Genomic DNA, 18,302 nt, shown 5'->3' with positions numbered 1-18,302 from the left:
AAGTTCCTTAAAATTATTTGAGGAAAAATAGAAAGGCAAGAATACTGAAATGAGAGAAAAACTTCAAAACAGAATATCTCAAAGAAAGAAAAGTACGCTAAAAACAAACGTTAACTTCTACCCAACCACTTTTTTGTTAATGTTTTTGCCTGGTTTCCGTACAGGTAGTCGAATTTCACAAAAAATCAGGTAACAATAAAATATCAATTGGAAAATTCCAAACCAGTACAAAGAATAAAATTCTAAATACAATGTATATTTATGACTTTTATTCTAGGGTTATTTGTTATGTAGTACAAAATTGAAAGTGCCAATCACTACGTGAATACACTATAAGAAAATAAGGAGAAAAAGCAATCAAAAGTATGTTTTTTTAAATCAACAATCAAAATAATATTTTCTATGTCACTACTCAAAATATACAATACTATGTTATTTTTTCTTTTAAATAAGAAATACAATTAATTTGTAACCTTCAACTCTGAACCAAACAACTCTCGATATTCTTCTGAGAGAACTTTTAAAGCCTCATTTAAGGTGGGAAAGATATAAGAAATGAGAAATAAATCTCTACATATAATTTGGTTACAAATTAAAGTGATTCTGTACATGTTCAAACACATGTATCTTCATTTATTAATTACATGAAAAATAATACCTTTTAGATACATATATCAAGAATATGTATCGCCTTTTGCTTCTATATAACACTACTTCATTCTGATATTTACATTGTGCATCATGATTTACTACGTTTCTTTAATTCATAGGTAATGTGCTTGACAAAGAAGAGATTCTCTTCCTTTTCAAACCTAGTCGTGCTTTCCCACTCAATACTATTTCTGCTTCAAATCATTATACTTTAAAATTAGAGAAGAAATAATAAAATACTACATAGAACATTGTCCAAGTCTTACGAGTAAAAGGTTTCTTATTTATCATTATAAAGATGGTAATTTTGAGTATGATGTTTCGTTAACTTTTCACCAATAAAATGCAAATTTATTACACTTACTGTGCATATATTACATCGTCCTTCAATAAATAAAGAGGAGAAATTTTGTTATTGAAGGCAAGCTTTGGTTATTACTTATCACATTACCCGCATGTAACATACCATCAAAACATGCACGTGCGAAACAAAAAGAGGAGGAAAAACATTACTCTAACAATATAATACAACATCCCAATCAAGATTCTCGGAAATGTAGACGCACTTCTATTATACAATTTATTAACAATCCATATTAAATTCTTACAATACTTTTCTATTTATAACAACTGATTTGCAAGACTCACACAAAAAAGATATACAAATTCTCATTTCGTTTAGCTGCATCAGCAAACTGAAATTACAACACAACTTCGTACGCGCCATAAATTGGCTATAGATGTTGCCACTGTGTGGCTATGACATTTGAACTCGATTCTAGAGATCGGGCTATTTCTTCAGGAATACCATGACTCAACCAAAGAAGTTGTAACTTCTTATAGCGTTCTTCACATAAATGAAGTGGATTTCCTCGACGAAGACCTTGATCAGTTTCACCATATTGGTCAAGATAAGGCGGTGACATGTAACAACCTCAAAAAAGAAAAAAAAAATTAAGCAAATTAGAATTATATGAAGCTGGAAGTAGAAATGTGAAACGATAAATAAATGCACAACTATAATGACCAACAGATATTAACTTAAGTCTACTGTATTCAAACTGAACTCAACTTGCACAAAACCGGATGTACAGGATTGTAAGCGTGTATACTTGTATATACCATACGAGTATGCCTTAATTATATACTGTATGTCATGAGGTTGATGAATATACGATTAGTAAGATTCGTTAGTTTCTGTTGGAACTGGTAAGAAAGTTCGAAGTACAGGTTTTTACACTGGCGAGATTTCTGTCTAACTTCTCTTTCGATCTGATCTGCACGCATCAACAATTAGTCATACTCCTGATGCGAACGAATTCTTCACCTACTGTCTCAGAGCTCACAAACCATTACAATAGTATGTTCTAGTATATCTTTAGGGTGTATATCATTAGTTATTTCTTTAGAATCTTCCATGTCGCTCATAAATCATTAAACTTACCATCCTATGTGCGAATCCTCGTTGGGCTTAACCGTTTACAATAAAATCATCACTATATTCAGCCTGTTTATCCCATACCATACACCTATTTTTATCCTCATCAAATTTCTTTTTTATACACTTGTGGAAACTCATTTAAGAACACTCAGCAGAAATTCACATGGATCTAGCCCAAAATAGGTAAACAAGATGATGATTTTGGTAGGTGGTAGTGACCTGAACATGTTATACAGGTCTTCAAACATCATACAGTATTTATTTCAATAAAATGTATAACCACCTCAAGCAGTTGTTCTGCTCGTACAGATGCTAAATGTCTATCTAGGGTATGTATACCACGCCCAGAGTAATGTCGCCGTAGCTGAGCGATGGTCATTGCTCGAGACCATCTGACGGTCAGATGTCGTCCATCATTGCCCGCATGTGCTCGATAGGTCTTAGGTCCGGGAACTTAGTACTTCAGGATAGGAATATACCGAGTAGAGTACTCTGGATTTTCTTCCGGAATGGAGACGTACGTAATTTACTGAAAGATGGGTTTTGAAAATGATTGATGACATAAGGTCAGGGGACAGAATTCAGGATGTCATGAATGTGCGAAGAACTAGTTATACTCTTCTGAATGAAGATCAAAGGCTAGTTGAATGTATAGTTTATTGATCCCCGTATCAAAATGCTAGATGTATGTCCTGTATGGCGAGTACGAACATATAGGGTGTGTCGTGTTAGAAAGTAATGACACTGGCAACACTATGCACAAACCAACAACGCTGCTGCCTCCATCTTCACACGGTAGTTAACTCCTGCTGTTGACTCAGTACAAGTTTGAACTTGCTCCAGTTACTACACGATTGTTGCAGACGTCTAAAATGTTTGTGACATGTGTTGTGAAAATGACTGGAAAGTTTGAGCAAAGTTGTGCCATCGAATTTTGAGTAAAGCTTGGCGAAACAGACACTATGACTAGACTTCGGATTTTTGCATATTTGCTTGGTTTATTCCTGATGTAATAATGGTATGCTCTTGAAACAAATTCGCTTCAGCTGTTTTGGGATAAAATAGCAGTTTTACAGTGCATATATTTGCATATTCAAAGGAACGACCAAATTGATAATTTTTAAACAACTTTCCTCCTAAATGGAATTTCAAATTCTAATGTAAATAGACTCAAGACCTTGAAATGGTTCATTGTTGTCAGTGTAGAATATCTTCCAAGATCATATGAAAGGAGAATAAGAAAGGGATGAATGATTCATCCTCCCGGCAATGACGCATAACTGTTACCTGTTTGAAAGGAGATATAAATAACGGTGCTAAATCATCTACAACAAAATTTCCGTGTCACCCATTTTGGAAGTTAAATTTGCTACTGTTGTGTATGTGTTTGGATTTGAAATTGTGTGGCCCTGTGGCAGTATAAGAATATGTAAAGAAAAATCTTCTAGACGTTATGTTCTGAAACAATGCATTGAAGAAGAAAATATTTTTTGCAAAGTGTATGCTAAACAAGTAATATTTTCAAAGTAAGTAAGCTTGTTCTCAGGAAAGGACATTTCCATTTTGCTCGACAGTAAAAGCTCAAACTTTAGCAGCGCCCAATCTTTTGGCCTTCTTATATTTTCATAACAGTTTCAAGTCTGGTAGGAGTTTAAACAACTATGAAGCAACCCAGATGTGGCTTTTTTCTTGCATACTCAATAGAGTTCATCCCAAAGAAACCGTTAAAAAATGTATTTCGGAAAGAAATGAACGATCTTTTGGAAATGAGCTCTACAATTAATTAAAATCTTTTCTTTACAAAATCTAAAACTTGTCGCAGCAGTTACTTTCTGAGATAAGGAGATAATTTCCCGAGTTTTCCTTTAAGGAGTTTATGAGAGTATTTAAATGTAAGCGTGTCTTGCCTTGATATACACCTCGGTCTCTCGAAACGTAACTTTCCTACTAAGTCTTCTATCATGTTTTCGATAAATTTACTTTCTTCCCATTCATGCTCCATGTCTTGCTCAAATCAATTTATTCCATTTAAAACATCAATACTACACATTGTAAATTATTGCTGTTTGAAACGCACAGTGTTACGCTAGAAAATATTCTAGTATCTATACCTAACTTGTTACAAAAAGTAATTTCAAATGGATTTATTTTCTTTTAAACAAGAATATAAGGTTTTGAATACAGGTTTTCACTACAGTGAAAACTGCTTTCAACAAGTCCCTTATAAAATGGAAATTTATCTCAAACGGAAATATTTCACGTTCCTGTAAATTTAAAGGTAAAAAAATAAATAAATAATAAAAAAAAATAAATGTTAAATTCTCTTTATTAGGCGGAATCTGTAAACAACGGATGTTAAAATATATTTTTTAACGGAAATTTTCAAGTTTCGGAGTGCACGCATTTAGAAAAAAATAAAATAAAAATTTAGACATTCTGTGAGAGGTTAGGGGTATAAACTACATTGCCTGTAAAGATCTTCGTTTTCTTGATACCTTACTTACACATTTAACCTTTAGTCCACCGCCATGTAAGGCCCTAGATACCGTGCGAGTTTTTGAACGAAGTCAATTTTTCATAGTTATTTTCAAATACCAATAACTCGTTCTCTAGTTGGTCTACAGACATGGAAAAAGGATCATAATATACACAATAGATCAAAAGGGAGCCAAAAGTAGAGGAAAGAGCGCTGTAAAGGGCATAACATCTATGTTTTGTCTTGGCCTTGGAAATAGCGTGTAGGCTTTTTTTCTGTAAGATCCATGCATATTAATTCGTAGCATAAATAAATACTGTAATTGAATGCGGTATGTACAGCATTTTATTTTATTTCACTATGTCCATTATATGTGTGTACATAATTTATTTTTTTACGCATAGATCTATCTGCGTTAACTTTAAAACCATTAACGGAAAGGATCCGCACAATCCTTATGGAAACTGGATTTCGGTGGAATTTCTTGAAACCGTGATATGTTGTAGATATTGTGATCCTGAGAAAAAGTCTCACTGGGCTCAACCATCAATCATTGACCGTTTGGCCACTTCTTGAAAACAGCAGAAAGTAACAGTATTCTGGATTTCGCTGGAAGTGCTTGGAACCATGATATGTTGTAGATATTGTGATCCTGAGAAAAAGTCTCAATAGGCACAACAACCAATCACTGACAGTTTGGCCACTACAGGGCTACTTTTCACATAACTGCAGAAGGTAAGAGTATTCTGGATTTCGGTGAAATTGCTGAAAACCACTACGAGGCCTTAAAAAGTGTGTGTGGGGGGGGGGGGGGGGGGGGCACGAGAAAGTAACGATATTCAGGGATTTTGGTGGAATTGTATGAAACCGTGAAAATGTTTAGATCTTCTCATAAGATCACACAACCCGGTAAAGGGAGGTGGTGAGTAGCAGCTTACTCCATTTAAGCATTGGTAACATACCGATATTCATCTCGCCCAACAAAGGAAAGCCCCGGAAGTCATAGAGAAGATGACCGGCCTTGGCCGAACCTTCCGAGTGTGAACAAACGCTCTACTAACTGACCTAACGTTGCTCGGTAGCCACAAATTAAAACCTTTTCCCAGGAACACATCTACACCATATCACAGTTTCATTCATTTTCACTGAAATCTAAAATATCGTTATACTCGGCTGTTTTTAAAAATGTGGACCAGTAGTGCCGAAACAGTTAATGATTGATGATTATGCCCATTAAAACCTTTTCTAACGATGACAAGATCTAAAACATATCAATTTCATTCATTTTCACCGTAAGCACGAACATAGTTATACTCGGCCAGTTTTTAAATACCTTCAATACCTTCTGCTGTATTCAAAAAGTGGCCCTCTAATGGAAAAACGGTCAGTGGTTGGTTTGTGCACCAATTAAGACTTTTTCTCAGGATGATAATATCTACAACATATCACGGTTTCAAGCAATTCCACCAAAATCCAGAATACTTTTACCTTCTGCTGTTTTCACACAAGTGGCCCTGTAGTAGCAAAATGGTCAGTGATTAATGGTTGTGCCCATTGAACTTTTTCTCAGGATCACAATATCTAAAACATATCACGGTTTAAAGCAATTCCACCGAAACCCAGAATACTGTTACCTTCTGCTGTTATGAAAAAAAAAAAAGAAAAAAAAAAGACCCTGTAGTGGCCAAATGGTCGGTGATTGGTTTTTGTGCCCATTGATACTTTTTCTCAGGATCACAATATCTACAACATATCACGGTTTCGAGCAATCCCGCCGAAATGCAATGTTCATAAGGATTGTGCGGGGTCCTTTTTGTGAGTCCTGTTCAATTTCACTACTATATGTTTATGCCAGAAATGCTTATTTACTTCTCTCAGTATATTTATTCTTTATTCACAGATAATTGGCGCATTCTAATCTTTTTTATTTGTAAATTACTATATATACGTATTTTAATGAGCTTTTTGAACCCAAAGAAACTAAAAGTATTCAAGAAGTCGCGGACGCTTGCGGAGCTGAAAACATTAAAAGCAAACTGCGATTATCAATACTCATTTCAGTTCAATTTCAAAGATCATAACGAGGTTAGAAGAGCGATGATTTGGACTTTGCACTGCATTTGAGCTTTTTGATTCAATAACGAAACAGACTCCGCCACGACCAATTCGACAAGCAATTCTTCGAAAAGCACAGACAATTGACGCAAAAAATCCTGGCATATAAGTCTTGTTTAATGTCAATAAAGTATTCCTGGGAACAATGGCGCACGAATTTCAGATTTATCGGCAGTAACATTGTCTCTTTGAAATACCATCCCTTAACGACCCGTGACACGGAAGGAACATTTTCGATGTACAGTAATGTTTTGACTGACAAATGCAGGTTTTTACCAGAAAATATCGAAAACTACATAGTTGTGTGCTGTAGCATGAATGCATCATAGTTAGATACCAAATATATGTAGTTCAAGTAATACCACTTTTTTCTGTATAGGTAATAACATTTCTTATTTAAGTTTGGCTTTTGATTGGTGCATATTTATTTTTTTTAGTGCACATTTGCATATTTTCATAAGTTTTAGCGCATATTTGCATGTATATTTTGCCGTTTTTTAGTGCATATCGATCCGAAGTCTATGACTTGTTAAAAAGTTAACAAGGGCTTACGGAGAACATTCTCTATCCACTGCACAAGTATTCAATTAACAAATCGAGCTCCCTCGTGGCTAAGCGGTTAGCGTACGCGTCTTTGGCGTGGGAGACCCGGGTTCGATTCCCGGCGGGAGCTCATGTGGTTCGGATTCCACGTTAATCAGTAGGTCCACGTCTCATATAGCCTCGTTGCTGAAAGGGACGCTAAACTAAAATCAACTCAACTCAATTAACAAATCCTTTTTAGAAGGCCGAGAATAAGTGAAAGACTAACCTCGTGCGGAAAGACCTTTAACCTCAAAAACAGATGACAATGAAGTTTACCATCCATCAAATTTTAACACAGGATTTGGACATGAGAAAAGTATTCACCAAGATTGTTACAAAGAACTTCACGACTGAGCCGAAGGCCTATGGGGGGGATGTGTGTCTTGATATCTCAGGTTGCCTTGAGAGGAATCCAGAACTCTTCCATCAGCGTCTATTCGCCCGATCCCAGTTCCTGTAATTTTTTATTCTCCTTGCTTAAAAAGCACTTGAACGGGCGCAATTTTGGTACTTTGGATAATATCCAGAAGAGCGTAACCGACGGCTGAGCAGAAGTCTTCCACAGTACTGTTACAAAGAACGGAAACAACACCTTCATCGCTGTGTAGCTGCCTTAGGGGACTATTTTGAAAAGAATAACTTAATTTGTAAAAATTATTATTATTATTATTATTATTATTATTATTAATAATAATAATAATAATAATAATAATAATAATAATAATAATAATAATAATAATAATAATAATAATAATAATAATAATAATCATCATTGTTAACAGAAAACTAGTCTCATTACCTTTCTAACATACTTTGTGTGATGTATTTTTTTTCATTCATTCGTAAGTTCATATTATATATATATATAGTTCGGGACATTGCAGAGGCATTGTAGCTCCACATGTGAACCCATAAACACTAAGCATCGATTGCCGTAGCAGGTTTACGTTGCAGTGTTACTCACATACAATCACTGTTACGTTGCTTATAGCGAAAAACATTGTTTTTGGTAATATCGAAGGAGAATGCAGTGGCGAGGCGAATGGAATGGAAGGTGTTAGTATTCAGCGATGAGAATCGTTTGTCTTGGACACAGGTCCTTGTATTAATAGCAACTCTTTTTGGAATTTTACGCATTTATAAGGATTTCAAAGAAGTTTCTATCTAAATATGCACAAACATACAATGATATATACACATCAAATTAAAGGAAATTTTATGTAGAATCCAAATCTACACACAGAAGTTACGAATCTTTACAACAATTCATGATATTCAACAAAGTGTGTGGGGAAGGAAACACAAATCTATCATGCTAAATATTCATTTAATGGATGTCTCAATGTTGCTTTCAGTGAGGTGCGCGCTCAATAAGATAATCCACGTTCCAAGCAGTATGGTTTCTGCTTCCTTACTTGTTGTGTAGGTGGCCTGAATTACGTAACTGTTTTGATCTAGTAGTGTTACCTTTATGACAAATTTGAAAGTGATAGTTTTACCCATAAATATTGATTTATCGTTTATAAATTATTGATATCGGACATCGACATGGATAAAACATGTGACATTACACCACAGAAAGCCACTAGAATTAAAACATTAAGTGTGTGGGAAAACTAATGCTGAAATAGCCCGGATTATGCAACTGCATAAAAGTACATTGGGTAACCAGTTGGCCAAGATTCAGGAATCAGGATGCATAAAAAGTGAAAGAATTGGCAAATGTGGCCGAAAAATGAAATCCTCGCCTAGGCAGAACAGTGCACTGCGACGGTTGCTAGAAGTTGGAGGGAACATCTGGTGTCGACGTTTGTCCGCAAACAGTGAGACACAGGTTAAAATCAATGGGTTTGTGTTCACATAGAGCTGTCAGGAAGCCATATCTTACACCGACGTAGAGTGAGCCAAAACTCACAAGGATTGGACAAGTGGCCAGTGGCGCAAAGTTCTGTTTAGTGATGAGACGAAAATAACCATTTATGGCACTAATTAACGCGCTAAAGATTATTGCATGACTGGTGAGACTATTGCAATTCTGCGAGTACTGTAAAAACTTTCACGTACTCTACCAGTGTAATAATTTGCAGATATTTCTCTTTTAGTGGAATTGGTATAATTCACATTTGTAATGGTGTTGTTAATGCACAAACTTATAAACATATTCCTGAAACGACAATGATACCTGCGAGTAGAGATTTATTCAACGGTGGTTCCTTTATTTTTCAAGACGATTCTGCCTCTTGTCATCGTGCCAGAGTTATAAAAGACCATATGCTGTCTTTACGTCATGTTATCCAACTTCCTTGGCCTGGTAATTCGCCCGACTTAAACACAACTGAAAATTTATGGAGTGTTTTGAAGGATAAGGTTCAAGCAAGACACCCTACAACGAGAGCTGAGTTAATTCAAGCAATAAACGACGTCTGACAACACTGCATTTCAATAGAGATACTACAAAACTTAGTAAACTTCATGTAACAACGATGCAAAGACGATATTGATAAGCGTAGACATCCAATCAAGTATTAGCTTGAGCCAAAATCAATTGAGTACGCTGCACTTAACTTCACTTACTTCCACTTCACTTAACAATTGACGTCATATTTTGTTCAATATCATCAAGTATTTTAAAGATACGTAACTTCTGTGAGAAGATTTGGATTCTATATAAAATTTCCTTTAATTTGATGTATATATCATTGTATGTTTGTGCATATTTAGGTAGAAACTTCTTTGAAATCCTTATAAATGCATAAAATTCCAAAGAGTTGCTATTAATACAAGGACCTGTGTCCAAGACAAACGATTCTTATCGCTAAATACTAACGCCGCCTTCCATTCCATTCGCCTCGCCACTACACTCTCCTTCGATATTACCAAAGACAATGTTTTTCGCTATAAGCAACGTAACAGTGATTGTATGTGAGTAACACTGCAACGTAAACCTGCTACGGCAATTGATGCTTAGTGTTTATGCGTTCACATGTGGAGCTACAACGCCTCTGCAACGTCCCGAACTATCCTGTCCAAACTTTCTTCGGGAAGTTATGGACATGTCTTGCGCGCAATTCGTCTCCCTTCCATTCTATAATCCACTGATAGACCAGTGACTCGTTATGACTTATGTGAGCAGCAATCCCCCAAAATGACCATCCAGCCTTTTCAGCCCAACTATACGGACACGCTCGAAGTCAGTTAATTGTTTAAAAGACATTCTCTGACGTTATCCTGGCATTGCAGACACTGGCACATTTGCTGTGTTATCCGACAACCTTTAAACTATTAGCAGCATCCCTCTAGTGACAGGGATCAACCTGCCTTCTACAGACATTCCGTGATGCAAATTTCATTTGAATCTAACAAGGTACGTGGTGCTGTGAAAAGCGCTTCCATTAGTACATTTATTATTATTTTGCATATCAGATCTCCTTTCTATATGAACTTTTACCATTAATTTTCTTACTCAAAACTTCTGATATTTTATTTTATTTTATTTTATTTTTTTTTTGTACTTTAATATACATATATAAATTTCTGTGGTAACTTATTAAACTCTGTCCGTACTACACTGAATAGCCAATCGCCGAATTAGTTTTATTTTATTACTTCTAAAAAACACACTATTTTCAATGTTGCAACACTATCACATGACTCTATTCCAAGATGGTACTCATCTGGAAGTATATATGTCGGACATACAAACACACAAAACTGAACAAGGGTGATCCAGGTATTCCACAAGGTCATGCATGCTCCGGTACTCTGTAATACGCATTACTTTTTGTGACAGTGTTTTGTCTTATTTCTAGTATTTTTTTCTATGCCCTTTTTAATATTTCTTGATAGTAACTATATAGATAAGTAGATAAATAGACAGGTAGGATGCCTGTGCTTCAATGATTTCAAATCCATTCTTGTGAAGTCCCGAAAATGAATTCTGTCTTCGCTATTATGTTTAAAATCTTGAATTTTTCCCCTGCAAGTTGGTACTATAGCAGAACTGTTCACAATGACCAAATAGTTTACTTATTTTCGAGGAAGCTACAGGTTCAGGTTACGAATTTTTTATTCATGGCATATCTCAAAATACTGATTCGCGGTAATAAATTTACAGTGGTCCTCGTATTACGAACTTAATCCGTTCCGTAAAGCTGTTCGTAAACCGAAATATTCACAAATCAAAATTACTTTTTCCATTGAAATAATTATGTAAATATAATTAATTCGTTATGTGAAGAATAAATTATTATCCGTTTTAATGACAAATAAAGAACACTACAGTATGAGGACTAAAAGAAGAAGAAGAAAAAAAAAGAAAAATATGTAGGTTTTTGAACACAAAACTGACAGACAATGTTTACGGCAACGCGCAAAAGCACTCCTAGGAGCGTTAAGTTGTCGGTACAAGCATGTGTGCGCGTTCGTATCCCAAAATATTGTTCGTAAGCTGGAGAAAATTTGTTCACAAAACTTGTTTGCACATCGAAATGCTCGCAAAACTAAGGGTTCGTAGCTCTGGAGTCCACTGTACTTATTTACTTCTTGTGAGTTCATCATTCAGTTAGATAAAGATATTACAATTGATTATCACATTACAATCCATTCAACATAATTTGTTAAAAAGACCAGGAATAAATTTTATTTCAAGTTACCACATACCCAACTTTTGTATTCCTATTATTTTCGTCTGTCACGTAAGTTACTTCTCGTTTTCCTGCAATCTAGTTATTTACAACTAACTTAACCTTTTTCAATATCATTTATTCACACTTAAGCGTACTGTGTTCTTTGTATTAGCTTGTATTTGCTATTTTCCAATTAACAGTCACATGTAGTATGAAATAAGTTCTGTTATTGGCAATTTACCAGAGTGTTGGTGGGCAGACTGAGAGACTGTGTGTTACCAACAAAATTAATACCTAACACTTTTATTTTCAAATGTTGCAAACTGCAAATAGGAATCTTTAATAGTGATTTTTTTTTTAAATATTATGTGGATGTATTAACTAAATATGTAAAAACAATGGTTTTCGTTGGGAAGCTAACTGAATATTAAGGGATGATAAATTCCGGGGTTACAAAGTCACAAATAACAGCGATAGAAGCCAAGTTTGGGTCTCAATGGAAAAGCATGTGGCTTACATCTCACGTTAAATATAGGCCCACGTCTCACATAGTCTCGGCACTAAGATGATGTATAAATTAAATTGAAAACTAACGGTTACTGAATATATATCACATCCGCTCTACTCTTTGAAGGCACACAAAGAGATACAAGGATTATCAATGTGTAAGGGCGTATTTGCAGGAGATTTGTGATAGACATTAATATTCCATCTGAAATATCTGTACTTCTGAACGAAAGCCGGGTTTATACTCTACGTCTGACATTTGTTGGAATAAGCTGAAGTGACATGAAGAGATAAAAAGCAAAAAATTACTGGTCATCAAGATTCAGAAAAATCACGGTGTTTTCTATGCTGAGACAATACAAATAATTCAATACACAAAATGGTGCAAATAGGTTTTAAAGAATTCAACAGGAGAGAAAAGTTTGGAGTGCAACTGAAACTGAAACCAAACGAAAACTTATCAAAACAAAACATAACATACATCTAATAAATTACGTAATGAAAAGCTGTGAAAGGAATGAAAACTCAACTTTGATCAGTATCTGTCACAGTAGGTTCCAAGTAGGGAGTAAATTACATTATTTTAATTGTGTGCTATATTAGAAAATGCGTATCTAATAAATACAACAAACTTAGTACTTTTTTACACATTAGCAGTAGGTATGGATAATGTAATTTTTAATCTAGGTGCTAAATTGTAAGTACAAAAAATCGTAAACGAAAATTATACAGAAATATCTGAGATCTAAAGAATACATACGCAATACACTGTGTCACTGGTAGCTCACCCGCCCACACATATCAGATTTGAGTTTGACTTCATGCCTTTATTATTATTATTATTATTATTATTATTATTATTATTATTATTATTATTATTATTATTATTATTTATTAAACAGAGGCTGATCCACTTCCATTCGGACAACTTGCAGACAGCGACATACTTTAAATCGGATTTCACAGAGTAACAAAACTACGCATACGTGTACGTGGTGTGACTGACAAATTTAAGGACTGACTTGTAATTTCAAAATAGCAGTAATGACAAGCTATTATGATGGATCTCCTTCAAAGTAATCCAAATAGTCCCTCCTGACAGAACACACCGACTCCAATGATGTTTCCACTTCTGCAAGTAATCCTACAAATTTTCTTCTGATCAACTTTCTCGGTATCTGTCTGGACATCTTCAATTGACCAAATTGTTTCTCTTTCAAGGAAGGTTTCAGTTTAAGAAAGAAAGAAACGTCGGCAGGGGCTATAATCAGGGGAACAGAGAAGGGGTCTAGAAGAACATAAACTTGGAATTCGGCCAAAAACTCAATAATCGAGAACGCAAAGCGATCCAATGGGTTGTCGTCATGGGACGATCCACTTCGTCTCCTCAGAGTGCATTCCACTCTTCTACACATTTTCGTGCAGATGCTGAAGAACATTTTTATTGTATTCCTGGTTGACACCTAGGCGAAAATTCGTGACGTCCGATGCCCACAGAATCGAAAAATACTATTAATTTCACATTCGACCGACTTTGTCGCGCTTTTTTCGGTCGTGGTGAACTTGGGCTCTTCCACAGCAGGGGCGGATCCAGGACCGACTTCTGGGGGGAGGGGGGGAACGGTGGGTTGTCATACTGTTACTTTTAAAGACTCCAAACTTTGGAACGGGTCTTCTTTATATATATAAAATAAGAAAGTTTTACTCTTCTGGGGGGGATCGCCCCCCCCCCCATGGATCCGCCCCTGTTCCACAGCGATAATTGTGCTTTTGTTTCTCGGTTATACACAGAAACTCATGATTCGTTGCCTGTAACTATCCTAATTTTTGAACATATCTGTAAAGAAAGCTGAGTGACAACTCAGTTGCACAAAACTTTTACTTCTAGCCCTGGATAGAGATTGGATCTTTAAGAAGATATATTTACATAATTTGTAATCTGACACAATCTCAGAAACATACAATAAATAAATAAAATAGACAAAGCATTTTCACCTTGGCAAATCTCACTTTTTGACGGTGCATTAAAGAATACTGTCATGAAATCTGAGAATACTGTCATAAATATCTTCTCTTCAAAACGTTTTTGCAGAGCGTGAATCTCCTTGTATTCCTCTTCTTTCAAAGATATGACACTTTCCAATACCCCTTGAGTAATCTGTACCTCCTTAAGTCCCCCTTTCCAAAAAAAAAAAAAAAAAAAAACTTTCGAAGTTGATCTGTGGCCTCACCACGCAGAAGTTTTTCAAATTCTTTGGTGTCATTGTACTTCCTCTTCCTTCATTAAGTTTACTTCCAATTTGTTTTGTTATTCTTAGCTTCTATCAGTTTCGAACCTTTCTTCTTCTGTACTTTTCAATTTCATTTCCTCTTCCTAAAGTGTTGCATTTTTTTTTTTTTTTCTGGACTAGTTGTTATTTCTCCAGAAAGTGTTGATAATGTTTAGAAGATTTTGACCCAAGGTAATCATTTTCTTAGAAACTGGAACGAGATGAGGCATAAATAAAGTAATTCTCGGGATAACAACCAGATATATTCAACGTTGTATGACGTTTCGAGAACTGACTACATTGGGGTATATTATGAGAGAACCAAGCAGAAGCACTCCATACATAAGTGCTGGCAAAGGAAATGGCAGAATGTGATTGGTCGATAGATACGCCCAATCAACGTCATTCTATGGTTTCATTCTGATTGGTTGGTTGTTTGAGTTTGTACGCTGGTCTGATTGGTTGTTTTGTATTAGCTGCTGTATCCATTAATGAAATTAATTTTTGGCTGAACTAAGCCGGTATCTGTTAAGGATGTTACCTTCTTCCAGTACTGCTATGGCCTACTTGACTTTTCTCTTCTAGTAGCCTGAAGACTGTTACGAAAGTGGTTTCTGAAAATCGTTAACCTTCACAATGTTTTCATTCGTTTTTCAACTGGAAAGCTGGCCGGACTGAGAGTCATCTTCGACTGATTCGCGCAGATCTTTGAATCTGTTGTACCAGGTAAAACAATTGACAGGCACTGACATTTATCCCCGAAAGCGGTTTCATATACCTTCAAAGCTGATTTCCCAATTATAACACAAACCTTCAGACTTACATTTTTTTTTCATCCATTTTACGAAATCACTAATCACTACGCTGCTACTCTCTGCTGAACAAATATATCGCAATGATTTTTGCAGGGTGTTTCAAAGACAGAATAAGCTACCCCTTTCACACTGGTGGGTAAGCCTAGCCTTTCCTATTGACCAATGGCAGATCCTGTCTTTAAACTTTTAAATTACACCAAGTATCAGTGTCTCAGCTATTGTGCAGCACAGTAACGGTGTTGCAGCAAGCAAAATGATGCCGAAAAATCTATTTTAAGAAGGATGCGTCATTGCTCTTTTCATTCAAACTTTTGCATTTCTTGCATAAGGAACAAAGTCGGAACAACATCGTTGTGACAGGACTGTTAATGTAAACGTTATCACAGCAACCTCCTGGACAATTCACATCACTAACGAAATTGCATCCAAAGGATGGTCAGTGAACTTCACAAGACCTGTGTTAAAGATGATCAGGGATATCGCGGCCTCTGATAATACACTTCTCAAGAGGATTATGACCAAACGATTACATGCGGCCCAATCAACAGTAAATCGAGCAACTCAACACAAACTGAGGCTGCAAACTATCGTCAAGCCCAGTGTTCATGCATTGACACCACGGTATATCGTAGAGCAAAACAAAAGGGTAGAAGGCTATACGAACGCTACATACCGGGTAACCACTAGAAACTTGTGGCAATGAAGAAGTATGGATCTAGCTAAGTGATTGGGAAAGTTCAGACCATCACCTGCAGCAGCGCTCATGAAAAAGACAAATGTAACTTTGTACGTCCAAGCAAAGTAAGTTTCTCAAAAGGTTTCATGGCTGTTACTGGTTCATACTACAGAGGGAAGATCATTATTCATAAGATTAAATAAAATGTCACAACCAACGCTTCTTATTACTAAGAACATGCCTTATTCCCAGTTTAGACACGTAATACCAGCATTGTATAGCGATTACACCTGTTGCGTCGTGTGAAATTTCACCAAGACAAAAGTCAATCACACGGCCAAAACAACGCTGGTCTTCTACGTATCGAGGCATGGCAGCTGCAACTTGTATCAGTTTGAGGAAAAGTCCAGATGCTAGTTCCATGGGGTGGTGTATGTCAAGTGTATCAGAGAAAATAATTGGTTGCCTACCCATGTTATAATGAAATAATTATTTGTTTGTGAGTTTCCACATGATTAGAGAGTTCAAAATAAGAACTTCATTTTATTTTATCGTTTTCCCAAATACGATGGCAACAGTATTTGACAACGCAGGCGCTCATTTGTAGGGGTTTTCGATAACTGGAATTACTCAGACCTGGTAAACTCTAGGTTGGTGAAACAAATACAGTTTTATTCAGGAAAGAACAATCTATTTTTTTCCATTACACATTTAATGAAATTTGTGTCCAAAGTAGTCCAAATTCATCTGAACAATTGACATCAACATTGATACCTTTGCAATGTTTGAAGGCATATCATCCACGCAAAAAATGTGATCTCATAATTGTTTTTTTGGGGAGAAGGGAATAGCTACCTAAATGTACTATAAGCGAAACAAAAAATAAAGACAGAGAGTTTCTTCCTTTAGAAATTACAGTGTTTCAAAAAGGGAAAATTAAAAAAACTCGAAATTTGGACACCTTGTATCTTTGATGGGACTAACTACCTACCTAACTCTATGACCTATGGAACCCGGAGGTTCAATGCCGCGTTCACAAAAGCTCTCCATTAACTTCTATCCTTAGCTAACTGCATCCAGTTTCTACTTTGTATTCCAATCTCTGCGAGATCCATCTTAATATTGTCCTCCCATCTGCGTCTAGGTCTTCCTAATGGTCGTTTTCCGATTGGTCTTCCAGTCAAGACTTTGAAAGCGTTTCTACTTTCTTCCATTCTAGCTACATGACCTGCCCACCTAAGCCTCCTAGACTTGACGACCCTAACAATGTTGGGTAAACCATATAACTTATATAGTTCCTCGTTATGAAGTTTCCGCCACTCCCCATACCCGTTCACTTGGGTCCGAATATTCGTCTCAGGATCTTGTTCTCAAATACTTTCAGTCTATGTTCTTCCCTCAGAGTAAGTGACCATGTTTCGCAACCATACAGAACAACAGGCATGATTATCGTTTTGTATATTTTAAGCTTCAAATTTCTCGACAGAATTCGCGACAACAAGAGATTTTGAACCGAATAATAACACGAATTCCCTGCTTTTAGTCGGCATTTCATTTCTTCGTGAATATGATTTTCGTCTGTTAATATTGATCTTAGATATTTGAAACTATCCATTTTATCAAAAGTATTATTTAATATTTTAACGCATCCATAATTTGCTGTATTACGGTCCCGACGCACTTCCATGTATTTAGTTTTCTCTGCATTTATCTTTGATGGGACAAACTTTAAAATTCATAAATTTTGACAGATAAACCCACTATCGTGTATTATACTGCTGTGCACAAATATATTCGAGATTTATATACAAGTAAGTCAAATTACAGACGTTAAAAATCACACAATTTTTATTTATCGTTTTCTTAAATCCGATGGTAGCAATATTTGACAACGCACGCACTGATTCTTGCATTTGTGGCGGTTTGCGATAACTAATATTACTCAGATTTGGTAAACCCTAGATTGATGAAACGAAAACCATTTTATTCAGAAAAAAAAGTCTATCTTGTTTCCAGTACACATTTAATGAAATTTGTGTTCAAAGTAGTCCAAATCTATCTAAACAACTGAGATCGAAGTTGATGACCCCAAAAAAGCTACCTAAATATACTAGGCTATATGAGAAACAAAAAATAAAGAC

General features: G+C 35.8%; 1 protein-coding gene across 1 annotated transcript in view; it reads right to left on the bottom strand.

The window, feature by feature from the left end:
• Nucleotides 1-247: 247 nt before the first annotated feature.
• The window catches only part of Ubr1 (Ubr1 ubiquitin ligase), a 360,686-nt gene continuing 342,631 nt past the window's right edge, over nt 248-18,302 (bottom strand). The window contains exon 28 of the mRNA XM_081752092.1: nt 248-1,585. Within this exon, the coding sequence (XP_081608218.1) occupies nt 1,386-1,585 (200 nt within the window). The 3' untranslated portion in view covers nt 248-1,385. The remainder of the gene's footprint in view (nt 1,586-18,302) is intronic.

This window comes from Thermobia domestica, chromosome 3, assembly GCF_964235325.1.
Source record: "Thermobia domestica chromosome 3, izTheDome1.hap1.1, whole genome shotgun sequence".
Lineage (NCBI taxonomy): Eukaryota > Metazoa > Arthropoda > Insecta > Zygentoma > Lepismatidae > Thermobia > Thermobia domestica.
The sequence above is the reverse complement of the archived record's forward strand: the minus strand, read 5'-3'. Positions and strand labels throughout refer to the sequence as shown.